This window comes from Astyanax mexicanus, chromosome 12, assembly GCF_023375975.1.
Source record: "Astyanax mexicanus isolate ESR-SI-001 chromosome 12, AstMex3_surface, whole genome shotgun sequence".
Lineage (NCBI taxonomy): Eukaryota > Metazoa > Chordata > Actinopteri > Characiformes > Acestrorhamphidae > Astyanax > Astyanax mexicanus.
The window spans coordinates 31,803,914-31,822,996 of NC_064419.1; the positions used below are offsets into that span (position 1 = coordinate 31,803,914).

The following is a 19,083-nucleotide window of genomic DNA, read 5'->3' on the forward strand; positions in this document are numbered from 1 at the left end:
AGCGCACATCTTTCCATATCCAGCACAAGCCTACATGGCAGTCTCCACAGTGGAGGTGAGTCCCAGGCTGCTGCGAGCATCACCAGAGGAGCTTTTCCACACTAAATAAGGAGTATTGTCACATTTTAAAAATTAACCAAACTCACCCACACCACCCTACGAGGACCCAGGATAGGGTTGCTTCCTGAAAATCAGTGTTCTTACTGGACCAAATGTACCGATACCCTGGAAAAAGCGCACCCGGCTCTGGAGAAAAAAGGTCAGTGTGAAAACGCCCCAAGTGTGAGAACCAAGCCTGTGTTAAAATCTACTCAACTCTGAAAAGCGTGCAGTCGTCTGTAACTGTGCCAGGCTTATTTTATAGAATTAGTGTTTTTTACTCTTGTATCCTGTTGCAAAATACATTTTCTCTGGTTTACAGTACAGCTATGGGTGCTCACCTCTGACTGGTTTCTCAGTCCAACCCCAATTTCAGTAGTGGGTTCTGATTGGACAGTGATTACATTTCATTTTGGCAGGAATGCTGCACTGCTCCTAGACAAAATGCAGTACTGTGCATTGTGATTAGCTTTTGAACATTCCCAGCGCCACACAGTGAAATACAATGCTGTTAAGCTGATTGTATTTTAATGGAGGTTTGTTTGCAATTCTGACACAAATTCAGCCTTTGGTTTTATAAATGCAAATTCTTGTGTACTGGTTTACAATAAAGAGATAGATTGCAGTAAAATGTAATGTAATAGTGGTTTACATTTTATTTTGGCCTGTATTCTGCATATTAGTGAGGAAAGGCAATGCGTCTTGTGGATTGCATTTACATTTTTCCACAGTATTGTTTGCTTTTCAATTGATTTTCTCAACTTCTTTCTTATTATTAAGGAAACTGCTCTCATTCTCATTAGTTTGAGATGGTAAGTCATTATTTTGAGATAGTAAGTTGTTATTTTAAGATAGTAAGTCAATATTTTGAGAAAGTAGGTCATTAAACGTTAAACTTTTTTCCGAAAGCAACTTAATACAAAAAAAAAATTATAATTTATTATTATTATTAATTTATTATTTTAAGATAGTAAGTAATTATTTTGAGATAGTCTCATTATTTTGAGATAGTAAGTCATTATTCTAAGATACCAAATCATTATTTTGGAAAAAAAAAAATCTGTAAGCAAACACACTTGCTATCTCAAAAAATGACTTATGACAGTTTACTTAACACTAAGAAAAATACATAAAATAATAAGTAACAAGTCATTATTTTGAGATAATAAGTCGTTATTTTGAAATACTAATTCATTCTTTTGAGAGCCGTTATCTTGAGAAAGTCATAATTTCAGATAGTAAGTTGTTATTTTGAGATACTATCATTATTTTAAAATGGTAAATTATTATTTTGAGATATTATCTTATTATTTTTAGATTTTTATTTTGAAAAAACAAAAACATTTTTTTATCCGAAAACAAACACACTTCCTATATCAAAATAATGACTTAGTGTGACTAAAAATGATGAGATAGCAGTTTACTTAATAATAATTTTTATTTATCGATTTTTATTTAGTCAAGGCAAGGCAAGTTTATTTATATAGCACCTTTCATACACAACGGTCATTCAAAGTGCTTTACAAATTAGAAAATACACAGAGAAGTCAAATAAAAAAAAACATGTAAAAGATTAACAGTAAAAATGGAAATAAAATCTAAATAAAGAATAAAGCAAGATTGATTCAACCATGATTAAAACAAAGAGAATTAAATTAAAAACTTGTAAAAGAACAACAAGGAAAAAAAGAATAAAGCATGAATAAAACATAATATAAAAGTGCCGTTACAGAATAAAAGTGTTTGGAGCTGCAGTGTTTTAAGCTGAGCTATTTATCGATTTTTATTTATCGTAGGTGTCGGGAATGGGCTTCCATAAAAAATTCTGGAAGCAGGTAGATATTTACGGGTGACACCTGCGCAGTTTTGGTGCACTGTCTCTTTAAGAGCGGACCGCTCGTGCTCCCCCTCCGCCTCCACCGCCGCTGAGCTCCATCACACAGTCAGCGGTAGAAATCCTCCTCCTCCTCCTTCTCCAGAGCAGGTAATGTTCTCCTCTTTACTCCTTCTGTTCAGAGCTGATGGGTGGTTTAGTTTGTAGCTCTGCAGTGCAGCGTTAACGCGTTAGTTTGCAGTCTAATCTGACCGAGTCTAGGCTCTTTTATCTTAGCCTGTCTCCAGATCCCGGAGCCGAGCAGCAGCAGCAGCTGTCACGCTCCCCGCACTCATCCCTGCTCTTCCCTATAAAAACTGTGAAAGATCAGTTCCTTTAAACCAGTATTTTATTGTGTGCAGACTGTTTAAAACGAGGCCGGCGCCTTCACCGCTCCATCTCCATTTTGTGCTGAATTATTAATAGAGCAGCAGAGCAGCCCTTCAGCTTCAGCGCTGGATTAAACAGCCCAGCATCATCGCCTATAGAGAGACTCAGCACATGCGCACTTAACACAGACATACCCCTGTACTGCTCTGTTCTGTAGCTCATCTGCTCCAAACTGAGAAAAACAGGGGTGATATCAGTCCAGAATGGAGGCCCTACTCGTCCTCCTCCTGTATTTACCTCTGAATACATCATATTAGTCTTTAATCTGCTCCCATACACCTGATTCAACACTGCAGCTCCTCTCCAGGCCCTCCATGAAAGAGCTAGGTAGAGGTTTGGAGCAAGAAACTACCTTAAAGGGCCAGCATCCTACATTACATACATTTGTTTTAGACTATTTCCCATAATGTCTCCTTATGATATGATATTTCTGATGGTTAATGTAAAGCTGGGCAATATGATGGAGAGAAAAAAATTACTCGTACCTTGATGTGCTTAGGAGAAACGGAAATAAACAATTAAAAAACAATACAATAAATACATAAAACCCCCTTAAAGGGCCAGTAGCCTACATTAAGAATGTTTTATTGGGAAATATTGGGAAATATGACAAAAAAATTGTATCTCGATGTGTTAGAGAAATGGTGATTTATAATACAATATGATAAATCATTAAACCACCTTAAAGGGCCAGTATCTTACATCTAAAATGTTTTAGACAGTTTTTTCCATGATTTTTCCTAATGATTTAATATTTATGATGGTTTCTGTAGAGTTGGGCAATATTTCGAAAATAAATTGTGTCTCAAAGCTTAATAGAAATGGCGATGTATGATACAGTATGATAAAAATATAAACCACCTTAAAAGGCCAGTATCCTACATTTAGAATGTTTTAGACTCTTTTTCCATGATGTTTCCTAATGATATAATTCTGAAGGGTTATGTAGGGCTGGGCAATTTAACCAAAAAAATATGTTCATCAATGCTTTAGAGAAATGGCGATATATGATACTATATGATAAATCCTTAAATCACTTTATTAAAGGGCCAGTATACTACATTTAGAATGTTTTAGACTCTTTTCCCATGCTGTCCCCTTATGATTTTTTTTTTGTGTGTCTTTATGTAGGGCTGGGAAATATGACAAAATTTTTTTTTGGGAGAAATGGCGATATGTGACACAATATGATAAATTCTTAAACCACCTTAAAGGGCCTTACATTTGTTTTAGACTCACATAGACCCATGATGTCCCTTTATGTTATGATATTTCTGAGGGTTTGTGTTAAGCTGGGCAATATGAAGAAAAAAAATCTTATCGTGATATGCTTAGGAGAAATAGAAATATACAATACAATACAAAACAATATGATAAAAACCTAAAACCACCTTTAAGGCCCCATATCTTTGCATTGCATGCTGTTCCCTTACTACATTTCTGTGTGTTTAAGTAGGGATGGGCAATATGATGGTAAAAACTTGTATCTTGATGCTTTAGAGAAATAGCAACATATGAAACAATATAATAAAACTTTAAACCATGTTAAAAGGCCAGTATTAAAGTATTAAATAACACGTATCTAATTCATCCTGCTTTACCACTTAGAAATAAATCAGATTATTTTTGCTGTGTTTTTAAGACTGATGTATGCAAATGAGATATGTAGTGACTGGCAGTAGGGGTGGGCAATATTATATCGTATACAATATATCGTGACAGAAATATCGTGATATTAAAAATCCATATCGTGATAATAGAGATGTTCTGTCTTAAAAGTAGTCTATTATTTACTGTGAAGCTTTAAGTGTATTTATTGTATAATTGTTTTAGTTTGCAGTTTATATGCATGTACTAAGTATTCTGCAATATTTTTTGCTACATTATATTATTTTATGCTATATTATTTATTTTGCAACATTATGATTATGCTGTTATACTCTTATACTATATTCCTGAAATTAATTAATTATTTTTCTGTTTTCTTATATCGCCAAGTATATAGTTATTGCAAAAATACCCTGAAATATCGTGATATTATTTTAGAGCCATATCGCCCACCCCTAACTGGCAGTCCTATCACATGAAAAAGTGGTCCAAACTCTATGGGACAGTTTTCCTGACAGGAAAGCCTAGTCTAGCCTAGTACACAGCATGTTGCTGGAATATTTTTTTCATTGAAAGGAAAACTTAGTTAAATGTGTGTTAAACTGGGAAACCTTGCCATAAACTATTGTACCCATTTATCCCTCCCTCTCAGGTCGTTGGGGCCTGTGTCCTGTTCTCTGGAGAATGGATTAGACCAATTTTCGTCCACACTTTCTCTGACCAGCTCCTGCCCCTTTCCCTGCATCGCCATGGCGCTGTGTGTGCCGGCCTGTTCTCCAGCTGTGAGGCTCTGCCAGAAGCTGAACCGGTTGAAGACGCTGGAGGATGATGTGATGGCCACGTCTCTGAAACGTTGTCTCTCCACCCTGGACCTGGCTCTACTCGGGGTTGGTGGAATGGTTGGTTCAGGCCTTTATGTTCTTACAGGAACTGTTGCCAAGGACACGGCTGGGCCAGCTGTGGTCCTCTCTTTCCTCATCGCAGGCATAGCCTCTCTAATGGCGGCCCTTTGCTACGCTGAGTTTGGTGCACGGGTTCCAAAGACAGGCTCCGCCTACATGTTCACATACGTTTCCGTTGGTGAGATCTGGGCCTTCCTTATTGGCTGGAATGTCATTCTGGAGTATATGATCGGCGGGGCGGCAGTGGCCCGGGCATGGAGTGGCTACCTGGACTCAATCTTTAACCACCGCATCCAGAACTTCACGGAGAGTCATGTGATGCGCTGGGATGTGCCTTTCATCGCCCATTACCCAGACCTCCTAGCAGCAGGCATCCTGGTGGTGGCCTCCATCTTTATCTCATTTGGTGTTCGGGTCTCATCCTGGCTCAACCACATCTTCTCCGCCGTCAGCATGGTGGTTATCACCTTCATCCTGGTTTTCGGCTTCATGCTGGCAGACCCAGCCAACTGGAGTGCCCGAGAGGGAGGGTTCGCCCCCTATGGGCTCTCGGGGGTCATGGCAGGAACGGCCACTTGCTTCTACGCCTTTGTTGGATTTGATGTTATTGCAGCTTCCAGTGAGGAGGCACGGGACCCCCAGAAGGCCATTCCAATAGCAACAGCCATTTCCTTGGCCTTGGCCGCCACAGCCTACATCTTGGTGTCTACAGTTCTGACGCTGATGGTGCCGTGGCACACACTGGACCCCAACTCTGCGCTGTCTGATGCCTTCTTCAGAAGGGGATATAGTTGGGCCGGCTTTATCGTGGCTGTGGGGTCCATATGTGGTGAGGAAAAGATTACAAAAATATCAGTTGTTAGAATACCTAATATTATTTGAATATTTCACTTATGTGTACAGTTGTAAATGTAATTGAAAATTGAATGGAAATAGAAAATGTAATTTTCTGTTATGTGATTTGCTTAGACTCTTGTGCAAAAATTGCCCAAATTTACCCTTGGCACAAGGGCTGCACAATATATAATTTCAGCATTTTTATTCCAAAGTGCACTTGCATAATATCAATGTTGCAAGATGTGCAAGGTCTTGTGTATGTAAAACCACATTTTTAAAAGGTGTTTTTACACTATTTGACACTACTTTGACACTCTTCTACTTTGACACTTTGCTTCTACTTTGACACTTTGCATGAAATATTACCCTGAGGTAAAGTCTGCTAAAAGTTTTTTACTTTAAGACATTGCAACATACTGAATGCTGAATGCAATCAAATTGTCACAGCAATGCTCGAAAATCTAATCTAATCTAATAAAAATCCTTATTAGGCCTGGACAATAATTCGATATCGGTATTTATCGCGATAAGAAATGTTTCAATAACGGTGATATCAGTTTTGTGGTATATCGATATGTATTAGAATCACGGACAAGCGTTTTTTACTGGCGTCAGCTCGCCACAGAGCTCAACACATTCAGCCTCCGTAGCTGGGCTACGTCAGTGCGTGATGACGTAACCACACAGGCACGTAGCCAAATAGGCTAGGCTAGGCAAGGCTAGGTTAAAATGGCTAGGCTCGGGTCCGCTTCGCTACGCAGCAAAAATGTCTCGCGCTGGAGACAAACGGAGCCGGGACGAGCGGATCCAAGGCTAAGGTAGACTCGGTTCGGTCGGCCCCGGATCCTCGAGGCCGGCCGCGGGTCCGCTCGCTCGGCCGAGGGTCCTCGAGGCCGGCCGCGGGTCCGCTCCCTTGCCGCTTTGCTGCAAATTGTGCCGGAGAGTGCAGCCGACCAGCAGCGGTAATGTTAATAACGTTACATCTAAACTGTTCCACCACTTCAAGCAACTCCACTACATACAATGTTTTTCTTATACTGACTGAAGCACTTTTATAGCTTATGTTGTAACTAAGTTATTCATAGTTGATAAAGCCTGTAGGTTTGTTTATTTGACGGGAAAATCTTGTTGCTTTTACGTATATAAAGGTTTATTGTATTCTATATCCTAGTTGAAACACTTTTGTTTTAATCTGTTAAATTTGTTCACAGAGAATAAGAAGCTCTGCCTCTGTTGTAATTTAAAGTTATTTTTATTGGTAATAGTTATATAGGCTTATGTTTGACAGGGATGTGATGTTATTATTTTGCTATATGCAAATAATATTGAGCATTGATTTTTTTTGACTACTTTTATTTCTAAAGTATTAAAGTTTTTGTGAAAGGAGGTTTCAAAGGCTTAAATTAAATTTTCAGACAGTAGTAGGTACAGATTTCCATTAGATAGATAGATAGATAGGTAGATAGATAGGTAGATGGATAGATAGGTAGATAGATAGATGTGCATATAATGAGGGTATCTGATGCCAACCATACAAAAAGTGCAAATACACAGTTATATAATAATTTAAATTCGCAGTGCTGCAGGGATTGCAGGGCTTCTTAGCAGTTTTCTGAGGCCTTCAAAGTATTTATATCGATATCGAAATTATATCGTATCGACCGAAATTTAAGGAATATATCGTGATATAAATTTTGGCCATATCGTCCAGCACTAATCCTTATTAATACTTTTTAATACCCTTGATTGCAATTAAAGTTTTGAAATGCACCTCCTGAGGACAACAACCTCAACGAAGCCCCAGGGCCAACAAAACACATCAGCCAATCAAAATCTCATATTGTCTCTGTTTTCATTAGAATCCTATTTGCAAAGCTATTTCCAAGCTTATCAACCAAACCAGTGTTTCCAGCATTTACTGTATTACTCTTGCTTATTGTCTTCTACTAAACTGATTGTTGGGTAAGGATCTGTATATCTGCTTTTGTTACTTTATTTTATCTACATTGAAGCTAGCAAACTTTAGCTGTGTAAATACGTTAGCATTTATCCTCTTTTATTGTTGAAGCTACCAACTCTGTCAGCAACAAACACTAAACAAACATTATTTTAATAGTTGCATTACATACTTTAATGATAATGAGTAAAAAACAATCTTAAAACAACCCTTATTTAACATTGCCTAGTAGGCATTGGTTAGTGTTGAAATTTTGACATTGGATCAGCATTCATTTAAAAGTTTTTTAAATACACTCACAAGGCTTTTAGGAGAAAGGTACTTCCCACTAACAATAATAATGACATTGATATTAATAATTATTATGTAAGTGTCCCTTTCTACACTACAAGACAACAGTACAGGCTATAAGAATAGAATGCAACAAGATATACATATTTAAATGTAAGAAAAGTTCAATACAAACCATAAATATAAACCAAAACATTGAATTAATGTTGAATCAACAATGTGCACAAATAAATCCATTCTAATATCAGAGATCACTGCAGTTTCAAGGCATTATTAATGGAAGAATGTCTTTTTGCTAGCAGGGATTTGGCTTAGTTAGCAATTAGCTGGTTTCATTATGAAAATTAGCACATTTAGTGTACCTAAAGCAGCTGTTATCTTATACAGCAAAAACAATGAGTGGCTAAAATGTGTCTCATTTGTGTTAATGTTTACAGTTTCAGTTTTATTACAGCATTTATGAATCTTAAAAATGGTCTTCATTGAATTGTAGTCTAATGTTCTAGCTAAGAATGTTTCAAACTAATACGTTGGCCATGAGTTAACAAGCTAGTCACAGCATTGGATGAAATGTTGTACTTTCACAAGACTAGCCATGACTATCACTAAAGACTATCACTAAAGCCATGTCTCACCCAGTTTAGCTAATGAAGCGCTTTATAATTAGCTTAAGGCACAGGAAACCTGCAGTATTGTGATTCTTCAGGAATGTGTTTTTAAATGTCGACTAGAAACTCCCCAGGGCCTGCAGCAATCCATATCTGCTCTGATTAGGTTAGGGAAGGAAATATTCTACATCTTACAGTGAAAGCTTTGTATTCAGAATGATTTATGGTTCATAATGCATACTGCCTCAGTCTGTCCAAATGTGAGGACATAAAAACAGCATTTAGCTTCTGTGTATGATCTCAGATGCCTTGCACTTATGTTTGTAAAAATGCAATGAAAGTTTCTTGGAATTTTCCTTTTGTTGCACTTATTTATAGTCTAGCTCAGGTCCAGAATGGTCAGTCAGCCACAGATTTCCTGCTCTAATACACAGTAAACCTGATAAACAACTGAGTTCAGTTAGGTTCAGTTAGGGAAAAAACTCTAGTTTTTAACCTCAGTTCTCACTCCTTTGTCCTTCACTACTAAGCTGTCATCTTACTGCTCCTGGTTAAGATGGAGATAATAAAAATCAAAGCTTAATAGTGAAGGATAAAAGAGTGTCTGAGGTTCTAACTCTGAGGTACTGACTGAGGCAAACACAATGCTGCTCTTGTCTTAGTCATGGCTTCTAATGCATCCACTAATTGCTGCAAATCGAATAAATCTCTCCCGCACTGCACTCAAAGGAAAGTCATGTGATCTGTTCTGTTATTTTGGCCATCACAATGTGTTTATTATAGATAAAAATACATTATAGGGACAGAAGTATTGGGATACATTTGTTGTTTCTTCCAAAATCAGGGGTTTTAAAAAAGAGTTTATCCTCCTTTTATTGGAATAAGTGTCTCTACTGTCCAGGGAAGGATTTCTACTAGATTTGGTGCATTTCTGTAAGGTATTTAATTGCATTCAATGGCAAGACTATTGAAAAGGGTTGTAGTACTCGAGTCACACCTTGTTTGGAATCGGTCTTCTCTCTGTCTCAGGGTGAGGTGGACTCGGAGACTGTGGAAGAGACCTTCCAAATCCTCTGTATGAGGTGAAGTTCATTAGAAACTGAACCTTTTTTCTATCATTACTGAACATGAACAATTCATTCAAACAGACCATATCAGTCATTTCTCTGTGTGCCTAAAATCTGCACACAGATTTGCTAACAGTACAATATCAAGCTACTCACGCTTTCATTCAGTATCCAATCAATAAACACTTTTTTGGATTTTGAATAGTATGATGTTAAGTTGAATGTGCTCTTTTTTACCTTTTTATACTCTTTGTTTATGTAAATCATTGTGACTTTGGGGACCACATCTAGAAAGAAAGCACAAGCAGAAGTATGTGCAAACTAGTGAGATAAGTAACATTAGCAGTGAGCTAGCTAACATACTAACATACTATAACATACATGTTACCAGGGAGATAACTAACCTTAGTGATGAGCTAGCTAACCTAAGCAGTGAGCTAGCTAACACCGAAAAGAAAACTAAAGCTAGCAACAAGCTAGCTAACATTAGCGACATGCTAGCTAACCTTAGTGACAAGCTAGCTAAAATACTAATGTTACTGGGGAGAGAACTAAAGCTAGCAACAATCTAGCTAATTTTAGTGACAAGTTAGCTAAAATACTAATGTCACCTGGGAGAGTACTGAAGATATTCACGAGCTAGCTAACCATAGCAGCAAGCTAGCTAACCTTAGCGATGAGCTAGCTAACCTTAGCGATGAGCTAGCTAACTTTAGCGACAAGCTAGCTTACCTTAGTGACTAGCTAAATACACACTAATGTTACCGAGAAGAAAGCTAAAGCTAGCGAAGAGCTAGTTAACCTTAGTGACGAGCTAGTTGACCTTAGTGATGAGCTAGTTAACCTTAGCAACGAGCTAGCAAACCTTGGACTTGATCTTGGTCTTGTTTTTTTCCCAGCCACTTGTCCCAAAAGTACTGGATAAAACACACTTGCACTGCTACACAGCTAAATGCCTCTTTAGCCCACATCTGGCATTGGGCATGGTGCCAATATGTTACGGTTGGTCTGCTCCAGAGTCTTTTTTTTTGGCAGTACTTCACTACAGAGACCAGACAAACTCTGTTTTGCACATATGTCAGCATTGGGTTCAACTTTAAGTAGCAGAATACATTCATTAGAAGTGGTGTCCAAAAGCATTTGAACATGTAAAGGCACTTTTTCCAGACAGGGAATTAGCCTAGTCTTGGACTACACAGCATTTTGAATTGAGATTGTCAGTTAAAATATACATTTTGTCTAAGACTAGGTTTAATTGCTGTTCGGGAAATTGTACCACCCGTTAATTTTTGCCTATTTTCAAAGATCAGACTGTAATAAGTTGTTTGATTTTCTGTCCTTCCTTTTCAGCCATGAACACGGTACTTCTAAGCAACCTCTTCTCTCTGCCACGGATCGTCTACGCCATGTCAGAAGACGGTCTCTTCTTCCCCATCTTCTCTCGTGTCAACCCTGTTACCAAAGTACCCGTCATCGCCATCCTTGTTTTCGGAAGCCTCATGGCTTTCCTGGCCCTCATATTCGACTTGGAAGCTCTGGTCCAGTTTCTGTCCATCGGCACACTTCTAGCCTACACCTTTGTAGCAGCTAGCATAATCGTGCTTCGTTTCCAACCTGAAAAGACTGCCAGTGCCTCAGGTGGCGGAGGCACCAAAACAGACGCATCATCCATGGCCTCTCCCAACCAACCAGTGGTCCCGAGTGACCCAGGCATGACCAGATCCGAGACCCAGACTCTTGCTCAAGAGGCCGGGGAGCTGAAAGAGTACGAGTCCTTCTCAGATAAGCTCCAGTTAGTGGAGAGGGAGAAGGCAGTTAGAGAAAGACGGGCCCCAGGAATGCTGAAGGCCTGCTGGGAGCCCTACTTGGGCCGTTTGCTGGGCGACTGTGAGCCGGGAGATGTGGTGACCTTTTCTGTGACCGCTCTCATGGTCAGTGCTGTGTCTCTTTGTGCTGTAGTGGTTTTTGGGAACAGCCATTTGCATCTTCCTATGTGGAGCTTCATCCTGCTGGTGGTGGTCTTCAGCCTGGCCTTTCTCATCAGCCTGGTGCTTATCTGGGCCCATGAACAGCAAAACAAAACCAAGACTTTCCAGGTGAGAAAAGCAGTTACATTACAGGTCCCAACTGCAGCATAAGGTTAGAAAAATGTTTGCTGTTTGGCTGTAAGTTCACATTGACAGTCGGCTGCGTCATGAATGTAATGGCTCACATACTTGAGTATGTGCTATTTGTGTTACTGGAGGCTTCCATTAGGGGCTTTAGTGTTTAGTGAAAATATCAACGATGCACAGTTCCTAGAAAAAAACATATTAGAAAAAAAATCTGATTTCTGAAACTGTAAAATCAAAAAAGATGAAAATGAAACTGAGATGAAGAAATGCTCTCTAACTACTCTGTTTTTTGCTTTGCTGTTGTATTGCCTGCTTTGCAGCATGACCAGTGTTCCACAGTAGTGTTTGTGTATGGTAAACTGTGTGTGTTTGTGTGTGTGTGTGTGTGTGGGGGGGGGTGAGTGACTCATAGTGATGTGGCAGACTCTTTTATCTCCTCCATCAGGAAGCAAACACTTTGGACAGTACAGAGAAGCATTAGATCAGACCAGCAATACCAGACCTCACTGGAATACACACAGCCACAATCACCACTGCTGTTAGTACACTTGCACACTTCATGTGCTGGAAGGAGCTGTTTTAAAGGAATACAACTTTAGATGTTTGAATGTAATGATAATGTAAGTGATTGCAATATTAAAGCGAAAAGATAATTGAAAAATTGAAAAGGCCACCTCTACTCTGGGTACAAAGGTTGGTGTGGCGTAGTGGATAACCCCACTGCCTGCCGTTGAGCTACCACTGGTGTTCGATTCCCAGTCTGGGTGACTATGCTGCACCACATCATTACGTGTCCTTGGGGTGCACTCCTAACACTAGTCACTCTTGAGGCATACAGATATCATAAGGCATTCTGCAGCACATTTTTCCACAGACGTTACAGCTGGACCTGTAGATCCTGCACAAACGAGAGATACCAAACCATGCAACCCAGCTCGTCTCATAAATGCTTGACTGGCAATGAAACTGGTACCGGGCAGGCCAAGGAAATGTTGCAGTCTGGCAGAGACATTCCTTTGTGTGGATGAGCATTATCCTGCTGAAAAATAGCTGTTACATTTTTTTATTTAACAGTATTTAACCGTGTAACTGCAATAATATATCATAATAGCGCCTCTTCATACCTGAATCCTATTATCAGTGGGATCATGGTCTCTCCCCCTCGAGGCTTTTGCCAGGTAGGGGCTGAACTGAATAATATTAAGCCAAGCAGGTTTAATGAGTCGCTCAAGGAAAAAACAGTGTGTGAGAGGAAAGGTTGGATGAAAACCCTGGCTTTGTGTCAGCTGCTCTGTGCCTTAACCCTTTAAGCTCTGTTATATTCACACAAAGTGTGTAAAAAGTGTCCTGTGTAGATTATTATTAGTACAGATGATGGTACGTATGTGGGTGAATAAATACATTATAGTATAAATGAATGGTACACACTGGTTTCACAAATAACTTGAATTTCAATATTTAATCTTTTTTACTTTTATTTATTTTAGACCTAATGTATTTTTGTTTTGCATTGCTCTTTAAATTGTTTTCCAATTTCTACACAAATGAACCTGTAGAAATGCTTTAAAATTACTTACGTTGAATATTATTAAAAAGTATTGGTAAGACATATTTTTCTTTCTCCTCTAAAGTCACTATATTGGAGATATTAGAAGTTTTTTGTATGATTGTGATGATACATTGTACTTTATGGTAAGTGTGTAGACATTTACGAGAGTAACAGATTGTTTTTGTCTTTGTGTGTGTGTTTGTTCTGCAGGTTCCCCTGGTTCCATTTGTACCTGGAGCCAGTATTCTTCTGAATGTGTTTCTAATGCTGAAGCTCAGTCTTCTCACCTGGCTCCGATTTACCATCTGGCTGGCTGCAGGTACTGTACAGGCACCCCCCATACACACACACCCCATATACACACAGATATATAGGGATTCTAGAGTTATATACAGCTCTGGGAAAAAATAGAACACCACTTCTCCCAAATAAAAATATTGTCATTTAGAGCATTTATTTTCATAACGCTTTAAGAGTTCGGAAATCAATATTTGGTGGAATAACCCTGGTTTTAATTCACAGTTTTCATGCACATTGTCAAGTTCTCCTCCACCAGTCTTACACACTGCTTTTGGATAACTTCATGCCACTCCTGGTGCAAAAATTCTAGCAGTTCATCTTGGTTTGATGGCTTATGATCATCCATCTTCCTCTTGATTATATTCCAGAGGTTTTCAATTTGTTAAAATCAAAGAAACTCATAATTTTTAAGTGGTCTCTTATTTTTTCCAGAGCTGTATATTAAGTGTTACAATCAAAAATATAAACTGTGATTTTTGCAGAAAGATTTTTGCTTATTAACTTGAACTAACTTCTTGAATCATCTATAATAATTGAAAATACAATGATGGCAGTAGATTTATAGTGATATTTTCAATTGATTTTTACAGTCTATAATGTTTAATTTCAATTAATATTTGGTTTCAAATGTAATAAACCTGTCTAGGTATTATAGTTGCATCTATGTAATATAACAATGTAGTGTATATATACATAATAATAAAAGGAAAATGTAGTGTACAAATAGGCTTAATCCCTTAGACCGTTAGACAGCTGTATTCTGTTGTTAGATCTCACTGTAATAACTACATAAAAAGTAAACTTTATTTAATTTAGATTTTATGAATATGATTTTTTTTATACTGACAGTTGTTCATACAATTTTATTGAAAAATTCACAATATATCACATTGTTTACAGTTTCACACTATTTTTCTATACATTTTAGCTGTCTTATGATGTTAAATAGGCCTGCTTAGCTCTGTATATAATCAATGTCAATGAGAAAACAGGATCAGTAAAAACACATTACACCATTATCTTCAGCCCTAGAGTAAACTGTTTTAACAGTTCAAGCTTATTGTACACTCCCTCTCACACACCCAGATTCTGGAGTTTATGTACACACTCAGTGTTTGCTCAGAGCAGTGTGTGTATTCAAGAAGGCCTAAACCAGACATAGAAGATTCTGAATGACTTGCTAAGCAGAATGAGAGGTGTGCTACAATGGGAAAAATAAGTATTTGATGTATCAAATCAAATCCGATTTATTTGTATAGTGCTTTTTACAACTTTTGTTGTCACAAAGCAGTTTTATAGGACAGCGAATTAGACAAAACATTAAACATACAGTACAGAATCCCCCGTGATCACGTACTGCTGTTGTACTGCAGATTTTGCAAGTTTTCCCATCTACTAAGAATGGAGAGGTCTGTACTTTGCCTCATAGTTACAATTCAAGTGTGAGAGATGGAATATGAAAACAAAAAACAGAAAATCACGTATGATTTTTGCTGCCAAGTGTCCTGTAGCCCATTCCAGCTTTGTGCGGTTCTACAATTTTGTGTTGTCCTTAGACAATTCTTTGGTCTTGGCCATTATGGCGAGGTTGGAGTGTGATTGAAAGGTTTCTCTTTTTGTACAGGCAACAAGTTCAACTAGGTGCAATTAATACAAGTAATGAGTGCAGAATAGGGGGGCTTCTTAAAGAAAAACTAACAGGTCTGTGCGATCCAGAATTCTTGCTGGCGGGCAGCTATTAAAATACTTATTTTATGCAATAAAATGCTAATCAATTATTTAAAAATCATAGAATGTAATTTTCTACATTTATTTTTTAGAATCTGTCTCTCACAGTTGAAGTGTACCTATGGAAAAATAATATAGACATCTTTATTCTTTGTTAGTGGGAAAACCTGCAAAATTGTGAGAGCATCCAATACTTATTTCCCCCACTGAATGCAGTACACTATATGCTCAAATGTTTGTGGATGCCACTTATCATTTACACGCTCAGCTACTTTAAGTTGCACACAGATGTACAAATGCACACACAGCTTGTCTAGTTCCTGTAGAAAATAAGACTATGTGGAGCAGATAAACATCATTATTATTACTATTAGCCTGGCATGAACTAGAGGGTTGTCAAGACCCCCATTGTTTTTTTTATATTGATGATGCTCCATCCAATGCTTTTGGGATCAGTTTAGGAGTTGGGGATGAGGTTGAGTGATGGGAGGTGGGAATTTCGCCCCACCAGCACTGATAACATTGTGTGATAGAGGCAGTTCTCAACATGTGTTGTGACTGGAAATTACTAAATAAAAAGAAATTCCATATACACTGTATTGGCAAAAGTATTTGCTCATCCATCATCCATCCGAATCATTGAAGTCAGGTTCCAATCACTTTCAAGGTCCCAGTTGTATAAAACCAAGCACCCAGCCATGCAGACTGCTTCTACAACCAACCATTAGTGAAAGACTGGATCGCTCTCAGAAGCTCAGTGAATTACAGCATGGTACTGAGATAGGATGCCACCTGTGCAACAAGTCCAGTCGTGAAATTTCTCACGACTAAATATTCCACAGTCAACTGTCAGTGATATTATAACAAAGTATAACCGACTAGGTATAGAATAGTGCATTACATTAGTGGTACATCTCCTCAATGTTTCCAGGCTCTTGCTCGTTTTTCTTACATTTAGGGGGTTGTGTTTTGTTTCATTAATGTATTAACTTATCCTCTCTCTCTCTCTTTCATGTACTCTCTGTCTCTCTTTCTCAGGTCTGCTGGTGTATTTTGGATATGGTATATGGCACAGTAAAGAGGGTCTGCGGGAGCTGCAGGGTAACGATGTTTCGGCTCGATATGTGGTCCTACCAAGCGGAAGCCTGGTGGAGACCGTCCAGAACGTCCAACCGGAGGGACACACGCACACACATGCCTCACAAACCACACACACATCAGCCACCAACGACCCACAAGCCAACAAATGATCTGTCTCTTTGAGAGACATTTAATATGTGTGTGTGTGGAAAGTGTGTGTGTGAAAATGTTTATTTGCCAGCTAGTTGTGTTGTTGCGTGTGTGTGTGTGTGCATGAGTGTGAGTGTGTCTGTTTGTGGGTGTGTGTGCAAGTTCCTTTATCTTTCATTTCTCTCTTTATCTGTTGTGCTCTGTTCTGCCTTTTGCCTGCCTTCCTCTCTGAAGAACACCAGTAGGTTCTGTATTTGAAATGATTTTGGATTTGAAAACTCTAACTGATGGAGGTGTGTGTGTTCTCTTGCATCTCGGCTGCTTTTGCTAAACTGGATGGAAATAATTTATATTTATAATTTGGCAACTTGTGTCACACTATGGTGAGTGAAATTATATTAAATCTAGTCAATATATTATAACAAAAAAAATCTGATTATGTATACTCACTCTAAAAACAACTTTACTGGAGAAGAGTATAACCTTTTATTATTAAGTCATTTTGAAGGAATTCTATTATTCCATTCATCATTTTAATACAATCTATAGAATAACTGCCAGATTTACATTAGGTCAAAAAAGTTTAAAACTTTTTTTTTTTTTTTTTTTTTTGCAGAACAGCACATATTGTCTCTATCATCATATCAATTTTAATTTCACAACAAAGTGCTAGAAACTGCCATCAGATAATCTTCTGACAACAATCTTACAATGTGAAATCTAACATTGACTAGGTTTAAGATGATTTTACTCACCAATTAAACATTTTTGTAGTAATATTTATTTCTGTACAGTGGGGTATAAATGTCTAAAACCAGAATGAACATCTGCATTTTTTATTCAAGCCTAGTAAACAACAGGTTAGTCATTTTGAGAACAAATGGAAATTTCACATTATGTCAAAAGTGAAAAATGGCACAATATCATTGATGTGATATTTGTTATGGGTAAATATTCAATTATATGCAAATGTATGAAAACGACCATGTTAAAATCTTTGTGGTCTGATCACTGAAGAAAGCAGCAGGTTGAATTATTCAATTGTTTAGATGCAAATCATGATTATTAGAAACAAATACACCAAATTATAAACACAATGCTGCAGCCTACATTCTTTATTTTGGCCAGAAATTATAGAAAAATAGCATGATTTATTGGTAATACTATGAATACTACTACTACTACTACTACTACTAGCTACTAATAATAATAATAATAATCGATTCTAACCCTTTCTTACCTTTCAAAATCAATGCAGTATAAACACAATATATACACTAATGAATCATAAGGGCACAATCTCTAATTAGCATTAGCTAGCTACTGCCTTTGCTATCAACTAAGCTCTAATGTTCTGTTTTCACGACTCCAGAATAAATCTTAGCGCTTTGCTGCTAATGTTGCTGGCCATCAGTCACTTTTGTACTGAATGTTTTGGCACTTTTAGGGTTTTAAGGATGTTTGAACTGGTTTAAAGTGAAGCTGAAGTGTGTGTTTCTCTTGTTTAGGCTGTGTTGACTAGCAGTTAGCAGTTGTGGAGTGTGGTTAGCCTGTTTAGCACTGTGTGGTTGGCTAGCTTGAAGGACTTTAGTATTCTGTATTCTGATGAAAGGTTGAAGGTTTATAGTTTGACATGGAGCTGCAAGGACAATCACTGATGCTGAAATATACATATATGCGCACATACAGACACACAAACACACACACTCTCTGTTTGCTTCAGCAGAACACAAAATGGATCATGTACGCAGTTTGTCAGTGTGAACTGAAGCTTTTATCTGACTATCAGATATGTCACACATTAATAATCTCATCTCATCTCATTGTCAACCGCTTTATCCGTGAAGGGTCGCGGGGGGGGGCTGGAGCCTATCCCAGCAGGCATCGGGCGGAAGGCAGGATACACCCTGGACAGGCCGCCAATCCATCGCAGACACATTAATAATATTTATTTATTTATAAATTATGTTATAAGTGTTTAAGACCTCATTATTTAATGTATATGTTATGTTACAGTGAAATGCCTGTTCAGTTTTAAAGCCTGCTGATAAACCAACTTTACTTCTGTAGCCTTTAAATTGGCCTCTCTGGGCTCCTTCCACAAATGTGTTCTTCCCTAAGTATTTATATATATTGCTATAGGTTCGACAAGTTTTCGTCAGTAATTTTATTCAACTTAATTCACCTTAGTTTATATTAATAACCACATTTTTGAGTGTGTCATTAATATTTACACAGCAGTCATAGAACACATAACATTGAGTTTCCAGTACTGGACTAAAGAAAATAGCCAACATGCTAATCATGTGCATTATTGTAGCACTAATTATTACAGCACTATTAACCTTCTCTTTGTTATCAGTCAACACTAAGACCTTAAAAACATATATACTACACAGTGATAGTGACAGTGACATAGACAACACTACACTACACAATGATAGTGATACAACTATACGCCATAATATATTGTACCTAGCATGTTAGCTAATGGGTCTAATGTATTAACTCATATAAGAGTGTTTACACT

The 19,083-nt window shown here is 37.9% G+C and overlaps 1 protein-coding gene across 1 annotated transcript; it reads left to right on the forward strand.

The window, feature by feature from the left end:
* Positions 1-2,014: 2,014 nt before the first annotated feature.
* On the forward strand, positions 2,015-17,241 carry slc7a4 (solute carrier family 7 member 4). Its single transcript, XM_022685723.2, has 5 exons — positions 2,015-2,083; positions 4,623-5,701; positions 10,983-11,728; positions 13,506-13,614; positions 16,362-17,241. The coding sequence occupies exons 2-5, from the start codon at positions 4,720-4,722 to the stop codon at positions 16,571-16,573; spliced, it is 2,049 nt and encodes a 682-aa protein (XP_022541444.2). The 5' UTR covers positions 2,015-2,083; positions 4,623-4,719; the 3' UTR covers positions 16,574-17,241.
* Positions 17,242-19,083: the final 1,842 nt, after the last annotated feature.

Coding starts and splice junctions, on each gene's coding strand:
- slc7a4 (XM_022685723.2), top strand. CDS start 4,720: ATGGCGCTGTGTGTGCCGGCCTGTTCTCCAGCTGTGAGGCTCTGCCAG. Junction 5,702..10,982: donor GGCTGTGGGGTCCATATGTG/GTGAGGAAAAGA, acceptor CTTCCTTTTCAG/CCATGAACACGGTACTTCTA. Junction 11,729..13,505: donor ACAAAACCAAGACTTTCCAG/GTGAGAAAAGCA, acceptor TTTGTTCTGCAG/GTTCCCCTGGTTCCATTTGT.